The sequence below is a fragment of the Branchiostoma lanceolatum genome, chromosome 19, assembly GCF_035083965.1.
Source record: "Branchiostoma lanceolatum isolate klBraLanc5 chromosome 19, klBraLanc5.hap2, whole genome shotgun sequence".
Classification (NCBI taxonomy): Eukaryota; Metazoa; Chordata; class Leptocardii; order Amphioxiformes; family Branchiostomatidae; genus Branchiostoma; species Branchiostoma lanceolatum.
The window spans coordinates 1,080,667-1,107,501 of NC_089740.1; the positions used below are offsets into that span (position 1 = coordinate 1,080,667).

The window sequence follows — 26,835 nt, forward strand, 5'->3', positions numbered from 1 at the left end:
TGAGGTCGTGGAACTCTAGTTGCATATATTAACAGTGTCATGCCAGCGCCATATTGCATTATCGGCCCTACATTTACTTGAAGTAAACATAATTTACTCTTTTAATACGAAACCAACTAGGATAAATACCAAGTACATTGAATTTCAATTATTCATTCAAATACCAACATTGCAGGCATACAACAAACGTTAGCCTCTATGCCACAGTCGCGTTTTGCATGGGGAGGGAAATGGGCGAAACATGTTGCATTTGCTCCCGCAAATGTTGCCTTTCTAGTTTTTTTAAATTTTCTTTATTTTTTTTTCAACTTAGGACTACCACAAAGAAAGTCTCCAAATCACAAACATAAGAATTATGTATAAGTACACCATAGATCACTAAACAACACGTAAACATGAAGCTTTCAATAAGAACAACATACAGGAATAATAACAACACATATAGAACGCCAAATGTACATACACGAACAAAATTAAAGAGGCCACCGCAGTCAAGAAAACAGATCACAGGATCGTGTATAAGTTACTCACCACTAACCGTACAAACAATGTATCATATAGATCATGTGGCTCAATGATATTTTGATATTTTGTTAGCATTTACAAATAACAAAAAGTGCAATGCATCAACTACATTTACATATATGAATTAAGTCATGTCAGCTGCCATGCGCACAAGTACTGAAACATTCAGATAAGCGAAACGTTGTAAAACAAAACAGCTAGTCCATATTTTGCAGTCCGGTTGTCTTTCTTTTAGCCTCCTACACGTTGTGTTACAAACATTTTTCAATCAAATTTGCACTTCATCAAGCAAAATGTTCTATTACAGGAATGCGTTTCATAGAATAGAAGAGGACTTAGAATAGAACAGAGCTTTTACAGTAAAATGGTCGATAAAACCCAAATAAAAGCACTCCAGGTGCACAACATTTCTACCCGGCGTTATTTATAATCACATCCGGGACATATTCATCCTCGGTATACTCTAAGGGGTTATCACGGAAGCTTTCCGAATCTACCAGAGTATCGCTGACGTACTTGTTTGCGCGTTCGCGTCTTTTGATTACGTAAACCACAGAACTCCCCAGTACAGCTCCCAAGGCGATCACTCCAATGACAGATCCGATGATAATGTAGACCCCTTGCTTCCCTATGGCAGCAAGCAACTCGTGTCAGAATAATGGACATTACCTCAAGTTACACTGGACGTTTTCAACATGTCAAATAACATTCAATGAAACTGTCTACAGCCCAATAAATAATCGATACACGTAAAAGGTAAATTAGGAAAAACAACAACATCAACCTAAGATTTCATGATGAAATTTTACACTTACCATGAAGAAAATGACGATAGGGCGTCGACACTGAAAAGAAGCAGAGACGTTAATGAGACACGTTTTTCCAAAATTCAGAAAGTCACTCTGATTGAACTCTTATGAGGTGAAGAAAAGTCAATCACCATATAAAAAAACCTACCGATGTCACAAGCTCGACCAATCCACCTATCCGGGCACTTGCACGCTCCGTTGAAAGGGTGGCAGCTGCCGCCGTTTTGACAAACGCACGTCTCGTTGCAGTGTCCGCCATGGAAGCCATCTGGGCAACCTGCGGCAACATAACATCGTTATTATCTCCATGAAAATGGAGATATAGTTTTGGGTGTGTCTGTGTGTCTGTCTGTTTGTGTTTCCGCACTACTGTAGTCAGCATAACTCAAGAACCTCTTGATGGATTACGGTGATACTTGGTATGTGGGTGGATGCCAAAATGCATGGCCCCCTGGTATGTGACCTTGGTACTGCCGTTTTTGTATCTTTTGACCTGGACGTGCTGTGGTCTTGATTTTTGGGTGGCAGATAACTTGTGGTGTAATAAAGCGGTTCGTCAGGTCCTGTTTCTGACATTCTGAAAGAGTCCATTGTCGGGTCAAAGTCACAACGTGGAATCACAATGAACGTGGACGCCTCCCCTATCCGCGGTGAGTACAAGTGCGAGAGTGTACGTCCGGGGTGCCATTAGGTTTCTCTTCACTGTTCATGATGTCACTAAAACCCATCTACAGGAACTAAGTCACTGTGTTACCCAGTACCTTAAAAATGGACAAACATGAAGAAGTCATCTGACCCGGGTATACCATAGTCAAGGGCTAGGACTCACATCAGTCGAACAACTGTATATGCAACAGCACGCCAATGTAATTGCAAAGGTTCTGACGACAGGTGATAACAGCGTCAAGAATGCACTTGAGGCGAAAGTAGAAAGGGGATCGGCTCTCACACGGAAGTCAGTTGGAACGTTGGAATGCCACTCAATCGTTGAACAAAGCCTAACAACATTGTCCAACGACAATTCCCAAGACAAACAAGTAAGCTCCCAGCAAACGAAGAAGAAGCTATGCCAATCAACCACAGCCCGGCTGCAAAATTGCAATGACAGTAAACTTGAGGAACACCGCAGCACACTTAAGGTAAAAGGAAGATGGATAGAACTACTGGAAGCCGAAAGTTCTGACGTAGGATGGAGAAGTTCCCTGTACAATGCCCCGCGAGGTGTCTTTGAGTTCGCGGTGAACGGGATGACGAACTGGCTCCCAACACGAGACAACTTGTTCCGCTGGGGAAAGATTCTCTCAACAAAATGCCCACTGTGTCAAGGGCACCAGTCTCTTCGTCATGTCCTGAATTCATGCCCAGTGGCACTGACGGTCAGATACACTTGGCACCACAATCGTGTGCTAAAGGAACTGGTAACTACTTCACAGCGTTGGCACTCCACGACGGAGACACCGGTTACAATAAGATGTGACCTGAGCCCTGACGTCCTAGAGGGCAGTACACACACAACAGTACCCCCGGACATTCTGCCTACCTCCCTCGTACCGGACATTACCACACAAAACACAGCTGAACAGAAGTTGACTCTGATTGAACTGACTGTCCCATTTGAACAAAATGCCCAAGCTGCTGTAGATAGAAAAATGTCCAAATATGAACATCTTAAGGAAGAGATAAACTCACATAGTCGCTATAGTGCTACGGTGGTTACCATAGAGGTGGGTAGTAGGGGATGGGTTAACAGTGACAATGTTAGGAAGTTAAAATCACTATGCCCTGTAGGCAGGAAAGACAGAGAAGTCAGACAGCTGAAGCACAGACTAGGGCGCTGTGCGCTTTGCACATCCTACGCAATTTACTGCGCAAGGAACACCCCTGTGTGGGAATCACCGTCTGGGCTGTTTTCCAGCCGATAAGATCTATTTACAATTTAGAACAATAGTATTATTATGTATCAACAAAAGTGCAATACAGCCAATATCTTGTGCAATACAGTATGTATGTACGTATCAGAAGTCGGATGCACGTAACTTTTACCTTGCGCCCTCCAGATTTTACTGATCTGACTAAGGGGTGGGCCTAGGTTTTATAAATCATTCATCTTGTACGTTGTTGATTTTAAATGTTTTTTGTGCAATAAAGATGATGTTGAACACCCTGGTGCAGATTTGGGCCCCCTACCAGCTTGCCCTGGAACTGCAGGGGCGATATTGCGAAACTTTTCTGAGGAACATAACTGAACAAAGGAACGACGGATTTCCATGATATTTAGTATGCAGATAGCTTATACAGAGATGTACACAATGAATTGTAGATTATGGTGATTGGGACTTAATTTGCATAACTAATGAGGAAAATCTATATTTGCAGTGTTTTCCATTATACGACTCAAATACATGTAACATATGTAGGTTATATCAACAGATACCAATTATGCAAATGAATTCATTATTTGCATAATTTGCATGATTAATGCAACATCGCCATAATTCATCTAAGTGGAAAATGATAGGACTATCAATGTTGTAACATGTGTAAGTTAGATAAAGGTGTGCTTGACCAAGCATATATTATGTAAATGTTTAAGTCATTTGCATAAGCAGAATAGTTCATGGAGATATGAGGTCTCCGAACTCTTGTTTGTCTGCTGCTCTATTTTGTTAATTGGCGAAGGTATTTTTGACTTCAAGTCAGTGTCTATTTTCTAAATAGGCCTCTTTATAGGCCAGAATCCTCACCAATAATAGGGCAGATGTTTTACCCAGGATACATTGCTTCTATGTGACGCATGCGTTCTCCGTAAGTTACCCATGATGCATACTCTGTGAAGTGAAATGGCTCGTTTGGTGGTCGCTGCAAGAGACTTACCGATCGGATCGATGGTGACGTTCCCAGACACCGTCGCGCCAAGGAAGCCCAGGTCGAAGCTCAGACGACAGTTGTAGATGGAAGGGTCGAGTCCGTAGAAGTTCTTCATATCTAGGGTGACGAGCACGTGTCTCTTGTGGGGGTCGTCGGGGGAGTCCACAAACCAGTCCGGGTTGATTCCTCTGTCATCAGGGCGGTGATAGGAGGCGTTCTTGGGTAAAAATATATAAGAAAAGAGGGAAAGAATCAACTGGATTGCGATATGGACTTCTCTTCTTTGGCAGAAGCGATGAAATAAATATTCTTTAATTACCGTCAGAAATAGCCTAGTTTAAGGCCGCTGTTAACACCGCTCCCCCCGTTTTGCGCGTTTTCACGTGACTTCATAGGGGCACCAACATGGGGGTGGGCACAGGTATTGATATTTCCATCTCAGTGAATCGTAGTTCACGCGTTTTCATTAAAAAACGCATGGAATGTGAAGATATAGAAAAAAGTAGTTGCAGCGTGGGAAACAACAAAACAGAACAATATCTAAGGCTTGTCGATAAAACTATGAAAACGTTCTGTATCTGTATCTGTATAGCCGGTATAACCGCCCTTCGGCGTAACACACCAGCTTCGCAGGCACGCGGCGCGGCAGCAGCTGGTTATATTACACTGTACGGCCTGTCACACCTAACTTTTGCACATCTGACTGCAATCGTTCTTTGAAACTACTATTTAGTGAAGGTGTTCCTACAGCATATGATGACAACGAGTTCCATTCTACTATGGTTCTTGGGAAATACGAATTTTTGAACACATCAATCCTTGGTTTATAACTCTGGTACTTAAAGGCATGACTATTTCTTGTCCTTTTCTGGGCTGGTATAAGATGATTATCAGTCGGTACATCCACAAGTTTATTAGTCATTTTGTACATCATGCAAAGCCTGCATATTTTTCTTCTGTCTTCAAGTGACTTCCACTGTAGATCTGTTTTCATTTTAGTGACACTAGCACCCCTGTCATAGTTGTTCGTGCAGAACCTGGCAGCTTGGTTCTGCACCCTCTCCAGTTTATCCTTGTCTTTCTTTGTGTATGGATCCCAAACGGTTGCAGCATATTCAAGGTTTGGTCTTACTAGAGACGTGTATGCAAGTGATTTTACCTTTGCTGGGCATGCCCAGAAATTACGTTTGATCCCTCCCAACGTCTGCTTAGCCTTAGTTGTTACTTTGTTAATATGGGTACCCCACTTCAGTCCAGTTGTTAATGTAACGCCTAGGTATGGGTGGCTTTTTGTTGTTGCTAGAGCCTGTCCACAGAACTGGTACGTGGTTACAACTGGGGTCCGTTTGTTTGTTATGTGCATGATGTAACATTTTTCCGGATTAAACTGCATAAGCCATTTGCTTTGCCATTCCTCGAGGGCGTTCAGATCTGCTTGGAGGAGTTGTGAATCATTCTGTGTAGATAACTCTATATATAACAGGCAGTCGTCGGCAAATAGCCACACATTTGAATCGAGCTGGTCTGGCAAGTCATTTATGTACAAGAGGAAGAGTAATGGTCCCAAAATAGTTCCTTGAGGGACGCCTGACGCAATTCTAACTGGAGCTGAGGTCGTCCCTTCTACCACAACCGTCTGTTCCCTATCGGTCAAGAAAGCCTTTAACCAACTCAGTGTAGTGCCTTGAATTCCATAGTACTCCATTTTTGAGATGAGTCTACTATATGGGACTTTATCGAAAGCTTTAGTAAAATCAAGTATTGCTAGATCAACCTGTTTTTTACTGTTCAGTGCACCCGCTATGTCGTGAACTGTTGATATATGCTGTGTTTCTGTGGATCGCTTTGCTCTGAATCCATGTTGATAGTCCGTCAAAATGTTGTAACTTTCTAAGTGCTTCATGACATGGCTGTGAATAATGTGTTCAAGTAGCTTGCAGGATATACAGGTCAATGAAACAGGTCTGTAGTTGCTGGGCATCGCTCCCTTTCTAAAAATGGCACATATATTTGCTTCCCTCCAGTCTTTGAGAATATCTCCTGTGTCTAGCGAGTGTTGGAAAATATTGGTTAGCACAGGTGCTATTTCTGTGGCTGTCATTTTGAGGAACCAAGTTGGTATTTGGTCTGGACCAGATGCTTTAGATGGATTAAGAATTTTTTCGACACCATTAGGGGAAATCTCTATGTGTTCCATGGGAGGGATACAAGGCTGTCCGAGAGTTGGGATGTTCATTGTGTCTTCCTCTGTAAACACACTTTTAAACTGTGAACTGAGTGCCTCTGCTTTTTTCTCACTATCACTGATGATGGAATTCCCCATCTTTAGAGGGGCTACGCCAACAAGTCTCTCCTTAGGCCTTTTATATACGACCAGAATGTTTTGGGTTTGTCAATTATGGCTTCCCCCAGTATGTCTGCCACATATTTTGAATGTGCTGCTCTTATGCTTTTCTGTACCCCCTTTTTAACTCTTTTGTATTTGTTCCAGTCGTCTTCTTGTCCTGTTCTCTTAGCTTTGTTGTAAAGACGTTGTTTCTTACGACAATGCCTTCTTAGGTTTCTGTTGAACCAAGGCAGGTTGTATCTGCTTGATGTTGTTTTACTAGGGATGTGCACGTTCATAGTGTGCTTCATTTTGTCTTTGAAATCGTCCCATTTCTGTGTCACGGACATATCCTCAGTTCGTTTGTTAAAGTTTGTTGCATAGTCACTAAGGTCACTCTTGATGGCCGGTTCATCAGCTTTAGTTCGAATATATACTTTTCTCTTGGGTTTCCTGTTTTGTTTGGGTGCCAGGTTAACATCCACCAATACCATGTCGCGGTCACTTATTCCAGGAACTACTGTGGTCTTTTCAATTATGTTTGGGTTATTGACTAAGACTAGGTCCAAGAGATTACCATTCCTAGTGGGCTCTTGAACTGTTTGGAATAAGCCATGGTTATCCACTAAGTGCAGTAGCTTCTGTGCCTGTCCTAAACTGCTCTGAGTGTTATCTGTAGTGCTAGCATCCCAATTTATACAAGGTGCGTTAAAGTCTCCAAGGATGATCACATTGTCAGAGTTAATTTTAGGTCCCACTTTACTTATGGACTTGTCAAGCTCATCCAGGCTATTGCCCTGGTCCGATGGAGGTCTATAGTATGTACCGGTCATTAGCGGTTTCTTTCCTGCTAGTTGAGTTTGTGTCCAAATGATCTCACAGTCTATGTCTAGATCTTGTCTGTGGGTGACAATCAAATCATCCCTGTTAACCTGAAATAAACCACCTCCAGGGCCAGTTTGTCTGTCTTTACGGTGTGCTATGTAGTTGTCGGGTAATGTCTCACTGCTTGCTATGCCTTGATTAAGCCATGACTATGTGCCTGCTATTATGTCTGGTTTGTATGTGTCAATTACAGTCGCCAGTTCGGCTTTTTTGTCTCGAACACTCTGGCAGTTTACCAGTAGTAGTTTACCATTGGTCTTTCTGAAACCACGACCCCTCATATTAGGGTTACCCTGATTGGATCTAAGTGGAGTGGATGTAGCCACCGGGGAGTCATTTGTCAAGCTTGCGCTAGAGTTCAGTGTATCAAATGAGTTTACTGAATGAAAAGTATCATCAGTAATGTCAAACATAGCTGATGCAAAGTTCGGTATACCACAGTCACAGCATATCCACGAGTATGATTGGTGGGTTTCTAATGCAGTGTACACCTGAGAACATAGTTCGATGCAGTCTTTATTATACCATTTATTGCAGCCGTCACAACAAATTGCAGCATGGGTATATTGTACAGCTTTGTTACAGCTCCCGTAAGGGAACTTTGGTGGTCTAGGCCCTGGATTCATCTCGACATCTCCACTTCAGAGAAGCAAGATCATAATCAATGATAACTTCGTACTATCATTGTGCATCATTATTTTCTTCTGTCCGAAATGAGTCCCATTCACCCCACTGTGCTTAATCATGAAAGCAAACGTGGCCCAGTCAGAGAACACTTGAGCTACGGTCCCTTTGAATGCAAACCCAGGACACCAATATAGCGGTCAGCGCCAGCATTCTTCATTGATATGGAAAGTGAGTGAAAACAATATTGATTTTGACCCGAACACCGATGCATATATGACAAAACAATGTTATGAAAAATTACAATCTAAGGCCTACAGTTTACCAGCCTGAAACACGATACACACGTATCTTTGAAACAAAGAAACCATATAACAAAGAGTCTTACCCAGTAGGTTTGGATGTCAGGCATGCCTCTTGGTGGGCTCTGTATGTTTGTGCAGCGCAGGCTAAAACTTGGTTTAAAGTCTCTGTCGATATCATCAACTTTGCCGTTCTTTACTGACACAAACGCTTTGACATCGCCTGAAATAAGCAGTCAAAATGATAATCGACTATGAAGTTGACAAGAAATGCTGTCGAACACCCTCCAGATTAATTTTGGACTTTCTATTGCACTTTGGACTAATGCTTGTAGCCTCTGACAGCTTATATTTACAGAGTTGATATTTTGTGAACAACTTCCTTGCCACTTAATGGATCATAATGACCCCCAGCGGGGGTCGTCACGCGTCGTTGAAAATCGAAAAACCTTCAGATTTTTCCCGAAAATCTTCAGATTTTATGGAAAATCTTCAGATTGTTTGAGATAACCTTCAGATTGTTTGCAAGAATCTTCAGATTGTTTTGAGATTGGTTTCAAAGAACCTTCAGATTGTTTCAAAGAACCTTCAGATCGTTTCAAAGAACCTTCAGATTGTTTCGAACAATCTTCAGATTTTTTAATGTGATCTTCAAATTTATGTTTCAACTTCCCTTAATATTGATTAGTATGATATGAAAATTGATAAGAATGGTTTTATTGTTGTGTGAGTTTTGTACTTTTGATGGGAAAATGGAGCTAACCAATCCTGATTAGCTCCTTTCACTTGCAACTCATGGCTTTTTAGTCGAACAGTTCTTTGTGGGCTTAAACAGAGCGACCTGTCTTTAATTAAATAGTGCGGACACTACAGCGAACATGACTTAGAATCGTATCACAGGCTACAGGGCTATTTTCGTCATTTTCTTTTACAAGTGTTTGTGGGACTTCCACATTTCGTGAAGGAGTGGAATGAACACCAGGATGGAATGAACTGCCCACTGGCAATAAAGTTTAGGCACTGTGTGGGGTGTTACGCCCAGAACTGACAGGTCCCGAGGTCAAAACTACTGATCTGCCCCAATGCTGTGTCCTTGGAAAAGGCACTTAACACGACTTCACTCACTTCACTTAGGTGTAGATGAGTACCTAGTTTTGGTTAGGGACATTAGCTCCTAAAACAACATGAGCTAATTGATTCATTAGCATACAACCTTGTCTTAACTTACTATTCTATTGAACAATCTGAAATTGTCTTTACTTCATTAACATATCTATTTGGAGGAAAGACACTGATGAAAGATAGTGGATACTGTCTGAAACGTCTGACTGTTTCAAAATTTTATCCACTTACTTGTCAATGAGTAACTATTTTTGGGGTATCTTTGGCAGGTGGAAGAAGTTGGCAGAAGTTAGGTGACATCATGCTAACTTCTGCCAGTGGACATTATATGGTGGCAGGTGGCGAGGTTGACAGAAGTAACACACTTGATGTTGTAGCTTTTGATAGTAGCCAGGGTAGGATAAAAGAGGCAGAAGTTAGCTGTCGTCATTCCACTCCTTTACTCTGTTCATGAAGGAGTGGAAGGACAAGAAATAGCCATGCCTTTTAGTACCAGAGTTATCAACCAAGGATTGATGTGTTCAAAAATTCGTATTTCCTGAGAACGATTAGTAGAATGGAACTCGTTGTCATCAGATGCTGTAGGAACACCTTCACTGCATAGCCTCAAAGAACGATTGCAGTCATATGTTCAAAAGTTTAATATAACCAGCTGCTGCCGCTCCGCGTGCCTGGGAAGCTGGCTATACAGATACAGATACAGTCATGGTAACTTCTGTCAGTGGCAATGTTAGGGTGGTTGAAGTTGTCTAAGATAATATACAATGTACTCAAACTTCTAGTACGGTAGGGCTGTATAAATTTGAACGTGAAGCCTTAAAATCCCTAGTCTGAATTAAAATGAACTTGACTGTGTAATGTTACAATACAACGTTAACGTTGCTCTGTTACCCTGTTTGTTACAGTTTTAGAGGATGACTAGAAAAAATTTTTAACTTCAAAAAGAAATAAAAGATTGTGCGGTGCAATATTGTAATATTATAATATATACTTCTCAGCAAGGGTGTATCATAGCTATTTTAAAGTTAGTTGTAGCGAAAAACAGCTTTAAACACAGTGACAGTGAGGAACATAAACTCAAATAAAGTATGGGTAAGCATTGATAATGAAATGAATGATCGGGCATTCTAAAAGTTTCTTAGTTCTAAATCTGGAGCCACATAAATGTTAGTCAGTGCACGGCACTGCATGTGATACTGCCATTACTGTATGTTGTGTCCAGCAAAACTTGACAGAGATGATTTGTTGATAGCTTTTTAATTGAAAGGGAGGAGAACCTATGATTGTAGGACTATGACATTCATGAAGGCCTGGCTCCCCAGGGGCCGTGGTTGATTGAACAAAACAAACACAGTCCAAAAAGGAAAGCTAACATAATCATTTTTTTAGTGTTTTGGCCACACCGGTTACTTGATTTGTGGACATTGAAAGGGGACAAAAATATAGCAGACAGACATCATCAGAAGCAGAGGACAGGCAGAAATGCTTGAATAAAACTGAGTGCTCTGAAGGCCTAAACATGGTCCTCAATATTTTGTTCTTTAATCTGAGTGCTGAGAACCCAAAAATTTGTTGCTGTTCAATCTTCTCAGGGATCATCATCATCATTTTGGCTGAGAGATGTTGAGAGAAATCCTATTTCGAGTTGTCCAGTTCATTCATATTCTTTTCTAGCACGCTGATTGGTCCCTTCTGTCAGAGCTCCATATGCTATCTCAGCAGGGATCACCCCATCCCAGAAAGACCTTATTTACCGACAAGGCTGTAGTACCTGCATTTTGGTATATAGAAAGTGTTATCATGACGATTTTACAAAGATCTGAAGAAAACTCTATTTCATTGTCTATGTATGACATTAAATCAACTCCATGTTTTTGGTCATTTCTTTCGGCCATTTCTGAGAAGTGTGGTCCCTAGTTAGCCTGAGTGCCAGCCTTTTTAGCTTCCGTCCGCTACCCTAGCTCCGCTGCGCTGCCCAAGCTCCGCTGCCGGCCAAAAACAGGAGGAGCGGAGCTTGGGTAGCGTACGGAAGCTAAAAAGGCTGGCACTCAGGCTAGTCCCTAGTAAGATGTGGTCCCTACAGAGATACCATGTGGAGAAAGTCGTTAAGCTGAGTGACAAGGACAAGGCTTCCCGTGGAGCTTTGAAAGGACCAATCAGCATGCTAGGCCAGAATCTGGACAGATACATTTATTCCAGACACTTGAATGGCAGTGATCTCAGACTGCTTGGTGAAGGGTAGAGCCTGGAACTGAAACAAAATGACACTCAAGCTAGTTGGTTATGATATGCAAGGAAGATGATGGGTAGCCCGAGTGTCGTCCTTGTTAGTTCCTAGAGTTTGGGCTAGATGATGGTGTTGATAGGTATATTGTTATGATGATGACTAAAGAGAAAGTTCATGGCCAAAGGCTTAATTGCAAGTACATGTAACACGGAAAGTACAGACAGACAATGATGAACAGTATAACATGTGACTACTCTAGTCTTAACCACTGACACTTACATGTCGTTCTAACTAATATTGGGTCCCATTCATTCTGTGTGTGATGTTATTGTCATTGTCATTGTTAAGAAGAGAGTAGTTTTCTTCTTGTCTGTAAACGTGGTGGGAAAAAGGTGACCTCATGATTAGTCTCATTTCTTTCGTGGTCATAGAAGGGCCAACTTGAGATAACTTACACCATTCTGCACTCAGTTCCAACTTTCAAGAAAGTTCTGCATATCATTTCATTTCGGTACCACTACAACTACAATAGAACCTAACTTTCTATAATTTCCTGGCAAATAATTCCTTTCAACTGTTGCAGAGATGATGACCAATTAGCACATCATTAAGAACAGATCACAGCCTGCTATAGCTCCTCCCATGCCAGAGCAAGCCCAGAGAATGAAATGCAGGCATTCACACTCAGTGACTCACTCAGGTTTCAGTAAAAGCTGAGAGCAGGCCTCCCTGGGGAGAATTCAAAGACAAACCATTTGCCTCCAGGACTATACCAACTTTATGAAAGGGGGAAGCTAGGAACAATACATTGTGGTCACACAAGGAGGTTATAGTGAAAAGGAGAAACACCTTCCCAGATGGCTTTCCTGTCTGACAAAGTTGGTCAGGAAAGCCCATCGTTATGCAGAGACAAAATTTCTGCTTCCTTTGTACTGTATGAGCAAAGATGTGTTACCCCCAGCTTACTTCTGGGTACACAGATGGTAGTTTGGGTACAGTCCTGTCCATATTTGCTCTAACCAGCTTGGTTGGTGTCAGCTGATCTTCAAGCAAATGTAGGGTCTGACATATTGCTTTCCACATGGCACGCATATATGCGTCTCTCTAATGGTCCTTTATATATGACAGCGTCACCTGTACCCTTATACTACTAGTAGAGATTTAGTGTTAGCCAGCAAGGAGGCCAACAAATCAATGACTTTAAACCTGTGACCTTGGAGCAACTATGGGAGCCATACAGTAGACATGGTACATGTAGATGGTGTAGTATGCTAGTACAGTGTATCATATCAGCATTCCGAAGGAGACTGCATTGGAGGGGTACATAAAGCCTGCACCCTTGTTGTAGTAAAGGAGCTTTTGGGCATCAAACTTTGCATGTAAAAGAGCCCAACACGAGTGGGGGTGACCCTGGAACCAAAACGTGCTTGGCTAAAAATATTTGAGCCGTAACAAAGCCACATTACACTATTAATAAATAGCTAATGATAAAGCGTAATGAATTTTCCTCAGACTGTTTTGCAGACTGAGGTACATGTAAGCTAACTGGGATGACACAGGTCTATGCAATTCTAATACCATCGCCAGGATTTCTTAGCCTCTACCAGGCTCCATCCAATCGCTGGGAAAATAGTTGAAATAGGCCAAATAATTAAATAGAGTGTCAGGGGTAGTCCGCTATACAAGGTAGTCCCCTATTGAGCTTCACTGTACCCCTGGCATACTATTCACTCTATTTGGCCGATTACTACTATTTTCCGAGCGATCGGACGGAGCCCGGTAGAGGCTAAGGATTTTTCTTCTTCTTTTACTTTAAAGCTAAGAAATGTTTGCCTTATCCAACCATTAGGACTGTATGTCCTTGGCCAAAAAAGGATTGTAGCATCAGGGCACACTATATTATATAGACCTTATATATAAACTTTATAGACCGGTGGATCCAAAGAAGAATTGTAGATATGTAATTTTTTGTTTAAATCCTCCCACACCATTATTGATGTATAGGGCGGTGCCCATCTCCGTTTCATAGCCCTGGGCCACACTGTGACGCAATCACTGTAGCAGGGGGCTAGTCCACTGGCAGTGAAGTGTGTATAACTTCCATACTGTTTCACAAGACTTAGTATATACCATCTTTACAAAGTCTTTGGTATGACTCAGAATTGGTCGAAAATAAATATAATACCATTTCAAAGGATTATAAATATAAATATAATACCATTTCAAAGGATTATAATTATAAATATAATACCATTTCAACAGTTGTGTCAACTTAAGCTAGCAAAACCAATTCTCTGCCCAACTTCTCAGACTGGTAAATTTGGTTATTCTTCGATACTGGACAATTTTCAATAGCCTCTACCAGGCCCCGTCCTATCGTTGGGAAAATAGTAGAAATCGGCCGAGGTACTCTGATATACAGGGTAGTCCGCTATACAGTGAACTTGAGTGAAGTTCAAGTATCGATTGAGCTTCACTGTATAGCGGACTACCCTGTATAGCGGAGTACCTTGGTCGATTTCTACTATTTTCCCAACGACAGGACGGGCCTGGTAGAGGCTATATTTTCAAGTCTATAAACTGGTGGCTGATTGATCCCAGATGTACTGTTGTCAGCAGTCTGCCCTGGCACTGCCTGTGGTCTCTTCTCTCTGGTGTTGTTGGGCTTGGGCTTATTATCATGATCAGATCTCCTCTTTGGGAGTCTAGTCTCAAGAGACCATCTGTGTACCTCTTGCATGAAGTGGGTTTTTATCATAAACAGCCCATGAAGAGGCCCTGCTGAAACTCAGCTCAGCCCAGGCCTGGCTCAACCTGAATGCCAGACCGTGGGATAGATATTTTGGAGATTTGGGGTCTGGCATCCAGGCTATACCGAAAGCTTTGAAAGCTGTGTAAGAAGAATATTTCATTCAGTAAAGTCTCTAAATAAACAGGGTGTGAATGCACATCCTTCTGCCCCTTTGTTTTCATTTCTATCTCTTGCTAAATGTTCAAGAGCACATACGGGTAGATCGTTTCTTAATTTCAAAACTTCTTGCCACCAACACATGATGATCACCAAATTGTCTGGTGGATTTGTATCATCGTAGTACTGATACTGTTTGACCTTAAACATTTGGCACTCTCTACCAGAGAGTGTAGTCTCCAGCAAAACCAGTTCAAATCTCAACTAGATCGACATTGGAAGGAGCTAATGCACGAGCACAGCGGAAGAAAATAGACCAGTCCACAACAGGCGCTGCCTTCCTCAAGACGGTTTGAATTTATCATGCTTGAAAAAACAAACCTTCTCATCAATACCGTGAAATTTACCTTTTGAGATCACTGCTTATCTCAATTCATTTTTTTGTACATGAAGTTGGTACAGATCTGTCATGATCCTGAAAAGCCCAGGCAAAGGGCTGAAAGATCCTGAAAAGCCCAGGCAGAGTTCCTTGAATGGCCCTGCCCCAGCTCCTAGATTCCACCATTGAAGGATCCTTGATTCCACAAGCTGGTGGCTGGTGGTAACAAGGAAACTCTTGGCCTGGGAATGCCCAGGGGAGGAAGTCCTGTAACTAATTAGTCATCCAAGCTGATCATATCTTCCTACCCCTAGGAAAGAGCCCATTCTTTTCATGTGCAGTATATTCCTTGGTACATATACATTATAGAACTAGTTTTTTAAAGTCATTGGCACTTAACTCATCATCATCATTGGCACTATTAACTCACAATTGCATAAAAACATTGCAAATAGTTTGCTGGATGTCTGTTTGGATGGCAGCTCTACTCTCTCTTTACTGTCTTGTGTCAATAATGATTTCAGCAGGGGTTCCTCCCAGATGGGAAGACCAGGCAAGACTAGGATCTGAGATAGCTACTCTCCAAGAATACATGCGTAGGTTTGGCTCCGGCTGGTTTTTGATTTGTTTACCTGGCGTTTTTGTCACATTTTCTATTTTGACTGGGTGATATCAGGAAAACGGATGAAATATAAAGCCCGCCCAAAACTCTCCAAAACACATTAAACACCAGCCGGAGCTGGACTCCTGCTTGGAGAGTATGAGATTTGATGGCTTTCTGGGTGGTGCTGGCATTAAATTTGGAGTGGGGGGAGCACTGATTCGTGATTTATAACACGCTGGGGCCAGATTCTTTTGAAGGAGAAATGCTATCTGCTGCCCGCGCTCTCCTAGAAATAAATGCCAGTAGCAACTAGAAAGTTTGCAAAGGAGGCTATGCCTGAGACAACACAACTCAGGTAGTCACCATAACTTTTTACAGAGTAGGAGATTAGGTGCAGAAGGCAAATTGGTACGGTGATAGCATCACAGCAAGCACTAAAGGTTGCAAAGTAGGGGTTTGTGGGCACCCTTCCCAGAAAAGTGTGAAATCTAGACAGTTTTCCTTGCATTTTGACAGGGCAAATTTACAGCCTCTACCAGGCCCTGTCCTATCGTTGGGAAAATAGTAGAAATCGACCGAGGTACTCCGCTATACACTACAGGGTATAGTCCGCTATACAGTGAAGCTCAAGTGTATGTAATAGGGTGCTATAGGGCTACTTTGTAATATCCCTAATGTTTATTGTACATTCAAAGATTTCCTTAGGATGATATCCGTACTGATGATCTGTTCTAAAGTTTCCATATCTCTCTTACAGATCTTGTAGTCAGCAGCAAATAATCATTTCAAGCTGTGCCTGCTACTACAGTTAGCAAGTCCAGTAGTAATGGAGTGGGCGGAGTAGTGGGAAATGACTTCTCCTCCCAATCAATTAAAAAGCTATTAACAAGTCATCACCTCTCTAAATAGATGATATCAACAGCTACTGTCCTTTGAACACAGAATAATGGCCACTGCAAAACATGAGAAACCAACAAATGAGTAAGAAATTTTACTTTCAATCAAAGACAACTTGAAGAGATGTTTTCTAGGTCTTGTCTAGGCCTATGATTAGTATGAATCCATCTATGCTGACACATGGAGAGCCATAGAATGCTGAAAGTAGGGAAAGCATAATAGAGTTTTGGCAAACAACACACAGATCCTGTGCATGGTGTCTTAAGGAGCTACACCTACAATGTAGGTGTATTCTAACCTACTGTATGGTTGTGCCAGTCATGAATGTTGAAGGTGGTAGTAATTTGTCTGCATCTGTTTTCTGTGTAGTTGGATACTGAGGTGACAGCCAAGTTCCACTCATACATGTTTTATATCATTTTGAATCTACACATGTATGCTTGCCCTATATGTGATACCCTGGCAAACATAAATCTCCAAGAAGATATACAGTCATGTAGGGTCCAGCTTGTTTAACACAACTTGGTTCAGCAAGTCTTTCCACTGGTGAGAGAACTCTCTTTATCTGCTTGGAGATGACTTGATGTAACACTGCTTCGTATTGCATGCACAATGTTTAACAAGAAGGCACAGGGCTCGAAATTCATTTTTGGAAATAGGTGCACTGGTGCACCCGACAAAAAAAAATTAGGTGCACAGAAAACATTTTGGGTGCACCACATAAAATAAAGTTGAATGTCAGCAAAACAAAATTTCCAAGTTTAACGCTCTTAAGAACTACAACCTGTAATTCTATAGCTAACTAGATACATCAAGTAGAATACAACAAAGGGTAATTTTAGCTATTCTGTCTAAAAGGCAAGTAAGTCAAGATACTTACATTTCTGTATTCTCCGTATACTACATGTAGTGTACAATAGTACCCTTACCTTATAGCCTACAAAAATATCTAGGTGCACTGGTGCACCCACAGTCAAAAATTAGGTGCACAGCTCCAATATTGGGTGCACACAGGTGCACATGCACCCACTATTTCCAGGCCTGAGGCATCTTCAGAAGTTGCATTCTTGCCACATAATGATATATCAACTGCATGCAAGCTTAAAAAAACTAAAACGTCATGGATAAAACACATCTTTGAAGACCTATAAACCAGGTTGATCAAATGGTTGCAATAACAATGAACAAGCCAAATATATCTACCGCAAAGTAGCAAAACACATAGCAGCTGAATTTTGAACCCACGACTGTTTTATGAAATCACAAATTTTCTGCTGTCATTTACAAGTTAGTACCTGTAACACAACCAGTGATGGAAATTTATATGTATAACTACATTGCACATCACATTGGAAGCCGATGCTGTCTCGGAAGCGGTAAAATTCCATGACTTGACATAGGTAATTTATTATAATAATGAGGAGTTATTACCATTCGTAGGGTTGTCAACAATACACATGTAGAACTGACAGTTGATTCAAGTGGATTTTTATTTTCATCTAGTGTCAAACCCACGGCATTATGACAACTGCATCCAAATGCAGTATTCATCATTATACCACCAAAACAATAGTAAGCGTACGTTTGTTATCCAGGGCTTGAGGGGCGAACAAGGATAAATATTGCAGTCAGGTTCGATATGAGGCTCCGATCAAAATCGTTGTTCCCGAGAACATGGATTTCTCTACCAACTCCGTTTAACAACTACATAATGTTCGCTAAGTTCGCGCTATCTAAAGACAGGTCGCTCTGTTTAAGCCCACAAAGAACTGTTCGACTTTAAAGCCATGAGTTGCAAGTGAAAGGAGCTAATCAGGATTGGTTAGATCCATTTTCCCATCAAAAGTACAAAACTCACACAACAATAAAACCATTCTTATCAATTTTCATATCATACTAATCAATATTAAGGGAAGTTGAAACATAAATTTGAAGATCACATTAAAAAATCTGAAGGTTCTTTGAAACAATCTGAAGGTTCTTTGAAACAATCTGAAGGTTCTTTGAAACAATCTGAAGGTTCTTTGAAACCAATCTCAAAACAATCTGAAGATTCTTGCAAACAATCTGAAGGTTATCTCAAACAATCTGAAGATTTTCCATAAAATCTGAAGATTTTCGGGAAAAATCTGAAGGTTTTTCGATTTTCAACGGCGCGTGACGACCCCCCCTGGGGGTCATTATGATCCATAAAGTGGCAAGGAAGTTGTTCACAAAATATCATCTCTGTAAGTATAAGCTGTCAGAGGCTACAAGCATTAGTCCAAAGTGCAATAGAAAGTCCAAAATTAATTGGACTGTCTTGTTGCATTACAACTTGAATTGAAATGTCGATATCTTTATATCAAACGTCTACTTGTCAAAGCTACATAAAAACAACAGCAACAACAACGATAAGGCAATCATGTACATCAAAACGGAGACAAAGGTACACCTACATTGATCATTGTCAATGACAACAGATGCATCTTTAGCGTCATCACCACCAACCAACATTAACGGTTTGGACAACAACGTCTTCACCGACACCGTGAACGGCCAGACCTGTCATGGAGGAACATGAACATATCACACGTAAACATGGAAGGACTGAAAAGACAAGATGGATGAAAGGTGAAACAAGAATATTTTCTGAGCCGTCAGAATCTTGTACATGTCTATGTACGAAAGGCATTGCTTCCTGATTTGACAATTTGATAGTGAATATGGCTATAAAACATTTATAACAAGATTTGTTTAAAGGAGATGGATGAAAAGTTTTATTTCAGGATATGGAGTAATCAGAGGTTGTAATTACAGACATAGAAGTGACGCACTCACGTCAATAAACTTTTGTTAGCACCACCACTAAAAGTATGTACGGAAGCATAAGTATAAACAAAATAAGCTGAAGTGAATACAAACTGGTATCAAGAAATGATAAACTTAGTGAGCATGCAATAAATAAATAATATAAATGTTTGTGAAAATTTGAACCCCAGCGAATGTGAAATATTTGATAGTACACACTAAACGTAAATGTGGGGTAAAATCAGGAGTTAAAGTGGTTTGTAGTGGTGATAAAACGGGTTTGCCCATATGTACGCACGTGAGTAATACTGGTATTGCGGGGAGGCATGTAGCAGGCAGGGTTGAAGACAGGAGGGTAGGCGGGGTCATCCTCGACTGATACGATCACCACCAACACCACCTGTACAAAGAACAGGAGGACTGAGTAGATCCAGAGAACTACATGTCGAAAAAATTGCGAGAAAAATATTCCACATTACCAAACCTGTTAGCGTTTCCTTAAGTATTCTATTACAGGAATGATTGCTGGTTTTACTCAAATATCGCTCGAAGTGAAATATGTTTTGAAAAAGAAGTTCCTAACCTGGTTGTTTTCATCTGTCAGTGTCAGTTCGTATTTAGAGTCGATCACGTAGTTCAGGTATCTCTTCACACGAAGATCGCCAGTGTCGTTCTTCAAGGAAAACCTGTCATCCTAAACGGAAATACGTCATGTAAGACGAACATCCTACTGACAGCGATAAACAACAAAACAACAACAACGGCGGCAACAACATAACAAGACTTGACGCCTTCGTAACATATCTTTGAAAATGTCTTATTCTATCTAGTCTTTCTTGTTGATTATGGAAATAAGGTTGTAATTAGCATAATCCATTTTAATAGATAGTCTTCTCTATCAGAATTTCATATATCGAATTTGTGAAATCTCTATCCTTTGGCAAAATTCTATTTTAAGATTTCATAATTATTAATGCTAATACCGCACAGGTAGAGAATTACATTTATGTTCAAACGACATTTTCAAATGTTCATATTTCATGAGGGCCTGCATGCCCCTTTTACGTAGAGCGTAATCGGCCGTTTTAATTTTACGTAGAGCGTTGCCGACCACTCCATAATTTAACGTAGAGCGTAGGGAGGCTTTTTTGAATTTAGTGTAGAGCGTAGGGAGGCTTTCTGAATTAAGCGTATTACGTAGCCGGCCCTCCGAATTTAGCGTAGAGCGTTGTCGGGATCCCCCCATTCATGCTTCCGGTCGCACGACAACACAACACTCCAACTGATCCGATTAGCTGATGAATGGACCAAAGCCATGGACAAGGGAGAGGTGGTTGGCTGTGCTTTCCTGGACCTACGTAAGGCCTTTGATAAAGTTTGGCACAAGGGTCTTCTAGCCAAACTCGAAGGGTATGGGATTTGTGGGCCGCTGCTCGAGTGGTTTGCCAACTACCTTGCAGACAGGCGCCAGCGAGTGGTTATCAACGGCGCAACATCTGACTGGAGAACTCCCCTCGCTGGCGTCCCCCAGGGCTCCGTCCTAGGACCTACTTTATTCATCTTGTACATAAACAATCTTGCTTCCAGTTGCACAGCATGCGACGCGAACATGTTTGCAGACGACACCTCACTCTCAACAGCTCACCGTTCCGTCCAAACTGTAGTAGACTCTCTAAACAGAGATCTGGCAACCGTATCTGACTGGTTACTACTATGGAAACTCGAGGCCAACGGGGACAAATGTAAAGTCCCTTACTACCCGCTCCCTCCCACAAACGATCCCCCCAGTCGTCCTGGCCGGTACTAAGCTACAGATCGTCTATAGTCACAAGCACCTGGGAGTGACTATTACCAACAAACTCACATGGACCCTGCACGTCGAAACTACGACTAACAAGGCAAGATGGACTGCTGGCATGCTCTGCACCCTTCAAAAAGGTGCCTAAGGACACACTGCTCAGGCTGTACAAGATCATGACTAGACTGGTCTTAGAATACGCCGACATTGTTTGGTCAGGCCTCACAAAGCGGGACGAAAAACTGGTGGAATCTGTTCAGTATCGCACGGCCAGAATCATAAGTGGTCACCATGGAATTCCGTACCCCTCTTACCGCACCGTCTACTCCCAGCTTTCTCTTCCGTCGCTCGTCTTTCGCCGCAAGCTTCACACAGTGACTACTCTCTACAAACTGTTCAACGGACGTTGTCCACCTAACTTACAAGGTCTTCTGCCACCAACCAGATCATCATCCATTGATTCTAGATACTCCCTAAGAAACGGTAACAATCTCTCTTTGCAAATACCAAAAAGTGTGAGAACCCAGAGGGCCTTTTTCTACGGAGCCACCCAACTGTGGAACTCCCTTCCATCCGACACACGGACTGCCCCCTCACTCTCTACTTTCAAAACTATGGCATGGAAGTCACTGGGGGACCCCTTCTCCGTTTAAATCTCCCCGTCTAGTATGAAGTAGCTATTACTCCAATGTGCAATCCGTATCTGTATTTTCTCCCTTTTAGATTTTATAGTGGTATAGAATGTTAATGTATATTGATTGACGGTAAGAGTTGTAGGATTGTATATGTGTATGTTTCATTTTTAACTAATGCAACTGTATTTTATCATGTACTTTCGCAGCAAGGCTGGCCCCTTGTAATAGCAATAGCTAGTCGGGCAGCCTTGGCTGCTGTACATTGTACGCAGCCGAACAAATGAATAAAATAAATAAATGTTCATATGATATAGTATCTCTTAAGCATATGACGTATTGCCCCGTTAATTTCTAATTCAATGAATGGTGAAATCAAAATCAATTCAAACCTTATTTCCTTGAGAGATATTGAGGCTTTCAGGTGCAGGCACCTGTGACCGCTGGAACACCTGTGGAATGTTGCTTATTATGTAGCCTGGAGGTGAACTCTATGGGAAAGGAATTGTGTGATATCAGCGCAAAATGTTAAGCCGTAGGTACAAGAAAATTGCCATAAATCAATTAAAGTTTGCAAGAAGGATATAGATAATAGAAAATAGAATAATGAAACAAAAAACATTTAAGACATAACAAAGCAAGACACAAGGCACAAGAGAAAAAAAACCCACACCTAATAAAGTATAGAAATATAATGATAATAGCAAAACCCCCTATGCTTGATATTCCACCCCTATAACCACTGTACGCGTAAGATTTTCCTCTCACCTCCATCACAACTACATCGTAGATGTGCGGGTCTTTCATGTCCGCACCGGTAATAGCTGTAGTAAGAACAGGGTTGTACATGTTTTAATACTTGATTATCATGAGGAGTACTGAAGTAATTCAGCACAGACCAACGTTAAAGCGGTTGAAGAAAGCAAAGTCAGTTGGACTTGTATCGGAAGGGATGTAATCCTTCTCCTGGAGGCACGTTTATTCCTAGGAAGAGACGGTCTCTAGACTTGAGGGTGTACAGCCTTCAATTAAGCCCCCCCCCCCCAAAAACAAAATGGTGTGTGAAACAAAATTCGACTATGACTACTACTTCGTAGATACGTAGTTGCTAGGGGTGGGTACCGGTACAAAAAATTCAGGTCCGGTCCAGGTCCAGGTCCAGAGGGTCAGGTCCAGGTCCGGACCTGTACCTGTACCTGATTATAGTAGTGTCGAAGTACATCATATTTTGGAGAGCGATACACACGTAAAAGTCTCCAAACGTCATGTCTGGAACGATATAATTTCTTAGGTTGCACTTTGTCTCAAAATTATAACTATACTCTCCTCGCCGTCTGTTTACTAATCCTTTAAGTGTTTCTAGATATGATTCACAGCTAACGTCTTCGAAAACGAAGTTAAATCTGCTGTTTTGTATTTTCTTAGACCAGTTATGTGGCCGCCTGCTGGTAGCCTGGTACTGTGAATTTTCTAATCGGTCCATAGGCCGGTCCACTGATTTTTTTTACGGACCGTATTTTTTTGACCGGTCCATTAAGAAATACCGGTTTTGGACCGGCACACGGTACCGGTACCCACCCCTAGTAGTTGCCCCTATAACGTTGCATACAGCGATTCCAACCGACTCTTCGAATTCGTGCATGTTATCTTGTATGACCCCAGAGGCTGATTTACTGCCCATTGTGCCCTGTAATGAGGTCGTTGCGATCTCAAATAACTATGTATGTTCTTGACGTTGATCGAGAATGAGCACATATCAATGCTGAAAACGACTGTTCTTTCACTAAAATCAACTTCCTCAAGCAGAAGTAATTAATCTGGAAGGTTCTGACAAGCTTTATTGAGTAACTTTAACACACCCTGTTTGTGGTATTCATTTGTACCTCCGCATTAAACTCCGCTGAACACGAACATTGTCGTGAACTAATAAGAAAAGAGAAATAGCAAGAAACTCCAGGTGTAAGATTCATACTTGGTGACTAACGGCACTGATATCGCTGATAAAACGGAACGAGCCCCGCGGTTAGAATAACAACATCAGGTAACAACAACAATCAGTCTGCAGTGAGATCCTGTTTCAAGTAAAGGTTAGGGGTGACGGCGTGTAGAAGAATAGCCTGTTTGTTTTGACTAGTGTGCGTTGAACCATACCCCTCTTCTCCCTTCAAGGAAGAGTTCCGGCTACAAAGCAGACACTGTTTGCCTATCACTGATTTGGACCCGCAAAAAAAATTCCCAGTTTCTCTATGAAAGTGGTGGGTGTCACTTTATGAGATTGTGTCTCAGATAACTACAGTTTAGTTCATACATTCGTTTCCCTTGGACTTCCAAGGCATTCCCGCAGGACGATAAAAACACTGGTTGTGGAAATATCGTACGCCATGTAACGTTACCAACGCAAAGAAACCAAATGAACGCACAGAGCTTCTAAGACAACCATGACAGAGCAACAAAAAACTAAGAAGATATTATTTGCACCATAAAAACTACTGAACGGGTGGAGTGAAACGGGGAAATGTCAGTCCACGCACCGGTATGTCTGCCTGCACCCATTCTTAGCCTTTACACATCGGTGAGGGGGTGGGCATTTACCTGATCATGAGTAACTTTCCCTACGGGGCATCACTTGTAATAACGTATCATGTATACACATGACTGTCGTTTGGAATTCCACGTACCTAATGAGAGCTGGCCCAGGCACAGACAGACTGCCACAAAGACGATCTTCGCCATGTCGTAGTACGAAATGCAGACTTATCAACCAACAAATTATGCTGCTGTCAACTGGTTCAGTTTCGTCTGACTACCCAACAGCGACTGGTAGTTCAACTCGATAATTTGTCGCGCGTGTCACATCTTTTTCTTTGGAGTCTTGGGGGATTTCCACCGCTGTAGCTGACTTATAGTACTTTTTACGGACTACCGCGGCAGTGAAATTGTCCCGGGGAATCCCGTATGGCGAACCGCCGTCTTTATTTACTTCCTCCTTTGATTCTTGTCGGGGACTTTCATGACGTCACACATAGCTTTCACGGTGTTGTACTTCAAGCCTGTATCGCCAGGTGGTAATAGAGTACGACCAAACTGCAAATACAACATGTGTACATGTATGGCACATTCGTTGTGTTTGTTCTCATATTCTTCACGGATTTGAATCTTCGTAGGAGAATGTATGTACAAAATGTCATAGCAAAACAGATCATTAATCCCTGAACCCGGGCCCTTTCAATTAAGGGTTAATGACCCGCCCCGAGGTGTATATGGTGTCATAACGCCTGGTCATGTGCTATAACCACCGAATAAAACCACCGAGTGAGCGAAGCGAACAAGCACATGACCAGGCGTTATGACACCATATACACCGAGGAACAGGCGGGTCATTAACCTTATTATCACATAGCCTATCCAAACTGACCCATATAAGAGAGAAAAATTTCTGTATAATACATAGATTCTTTATTTAATACTATACATGTGAAATCAATCCATTGTACATATGATCTTCATATAATCTAATGTAAACAAGCGGTGACTTGTCTTCGAGCCCACACGGTTACAAATTGACAGGTTGTTAGACGCCTAGGTGTGGTAAGAATCGTACATGTTTACCTCCCCTTTGCCGCAAGTTGTAGTTTCCCCGGATAATTATTACTCAAGCCGGAAAAAAATCTTACAGAAGCGTACACATATGGAGCCGAGATCATTGTAGGTACAAACCTGTAAGAATTTGGGCGATTTTGACCGTAATTCTTTCGATGCGAACACATCGGTTTCGGGAAGTTACGTGTTCGTGACTTGGGCCATGGGGAGGGGGCGTCTGTTTTGAACAAGACGACATCACTTTGCCAGTAATATTTTTAATTTTCGTCAGGTAAAACCCCTCAGAAACGTGAACATACCGGTCTGGGGTCCTCTTGGGTAGAAACGTAGGAGGTTTCATGGGCGATTTCTTTGTCTGCCATGATTTGCCACTTCGGGAAATACAATGTGATGAGTGGGGAGGGGACTCTGTGTTCCCGCTGCTTCTTGTTGGTCACACTCGTCAGCTTCCTTGCCCCTCAACTGCTGAAGTATGTTCCTGGGCGTCTTCCCCAACTTCCCATGACCCGAAAACTGACTCTAAGTCGGCGTCTGACAGTTCCTCGAAGAAAAACTGTGGCGGACGTTCGAACGCGTTCTGCGAACGATCGCCTGATCTGGGCCGGTTCCACTTTGACGGCGGGGGTGTGAAAAATATTGTTTTTAGTCCTTCCGTTTGAATTGTACTTGAATTGAATTTTTTGATATTTTAAACAAGGTTAAGAAAAAGATTCATCAAAAAGATACCCCCATCTACAAAATGCAACGGTTTTGTTATGGCATGACGTCAATAAGTGGTGTGTTATGGCGTGATAACAGACCACTTATTGTTGGGCAATGGAGGCTTCTGATTGGTCGACACCATCTGGCCATGTGATAATAGTAATTCAGGTATAAAGTAGTCGAACGGGTCATAGGTGCACGACAGCAATTCGGACATTAGGCCGAATAGTGGAATACGTCAGTTTGGCGATTGTGTAAGTTGGGCTATGGAGCTTGTCTTGTCTGCGAATATTTGCGCTTGAACAGTCTTCCTGACGTGGCGAGTCGGCTGCAGTTCACCCGACCTCCTCTAGGCACCAAATAAAAAAGAGCGTCAAAAGCGAATGAGCCGGCAAATGTTTGTTCAGTTTTAGACATTTTGGTAAATAACACCCTGGATTCATTATGTCGAGCCCACAGGTATGGGCTCAACATATTATTTTTGTTCACGTTCTACTTCTCCTTCTCAGCAAATCTTCAAATCAATTCAACTCCGCCATTTTTCAACCAACCAACCTGAAATTTGGCATGAAGGTAAAGATGGCAAATACCCTCAGGTGATTTTTAATTTTTTTGTTCAAACAGGCCAAAAAAAATCATTTCTATTGATTTTTTGGGGGCATTTTTAGGCAAAAATTACATTTAGGGCTCCTGTTACTACAAGCAAATGACCTGAAATTCGGTACAAGGGTGCCTTGAACATGCCCGTACAGGACTCCAACCACATATCTGGTGTACATTACTTAAAAATGCCTCATTTTGGGGACTTTTGGGCCTATTTTTAGACCAAAAACCGGC

The 26,835-nt window shown here is 41.8% G+C and overlaps 1 protein-coding gene across 1 annotated transcript; it reads right to left on the reverse strand.

The window, feature by feature from the left end:
- Positions 1-25,853, reverse strand: LOC136426045 (uncharacterized). The gene is made up of 12 exons (XM_066414979.1): positions 25,596-25,853; positions 24,375-24,780; positions 22,465-22,520; positions 22,089-22,187; positions 19,850-19,960; positions 19,565-19,666; positions 18,915-19,020; positions 8,426-8,562; positions 4,209-4,419; positions 1,483-1,611; positions 1,341-1,370; positions 1-1,153 (listed from the first exon to the last, which is right to left on the reverse strand). The coding sequence occupies exons 2-12, from the start codon at positions 24,427-24,429 to the stop codon at positions 936-938; spliced, it is 1,254 nt and encodes a 417-aa protein (XP_066271076.1). The 5' UTR covers positions 24,430-24,780; positions 25,596-25,853; the 3' UTR covers positions 1-935.
- Positions 25,854-26,835: the final 982 nt, after the last annotated feature.

Bases quoted from the DNA above. Each gene is read 5' to 3' on its own strand.
- LOC136426045 (XM_066414979.1), bottom strand. From the start codon at position 24,429: ATGGCGAAGATCGTCTTTGTGGCAGTCTGTCTGTGCCTGGGCCAGCTC. The intron at 22,188-22,464 runs GTGAGAGGAAAA...CCTTTCCCATAG, and splicing joins ACGATGTAGTTGTGATGGAG to AGTTCACCTCCAGGCTACAT. The intron at 1,154-1,340 runs GTAAGTGTAAAA...TTGCTGCCATAG, and splicing joins CTATCGTCATTTTCTTCATG to GGAAGCAAGGGGTCTACATT.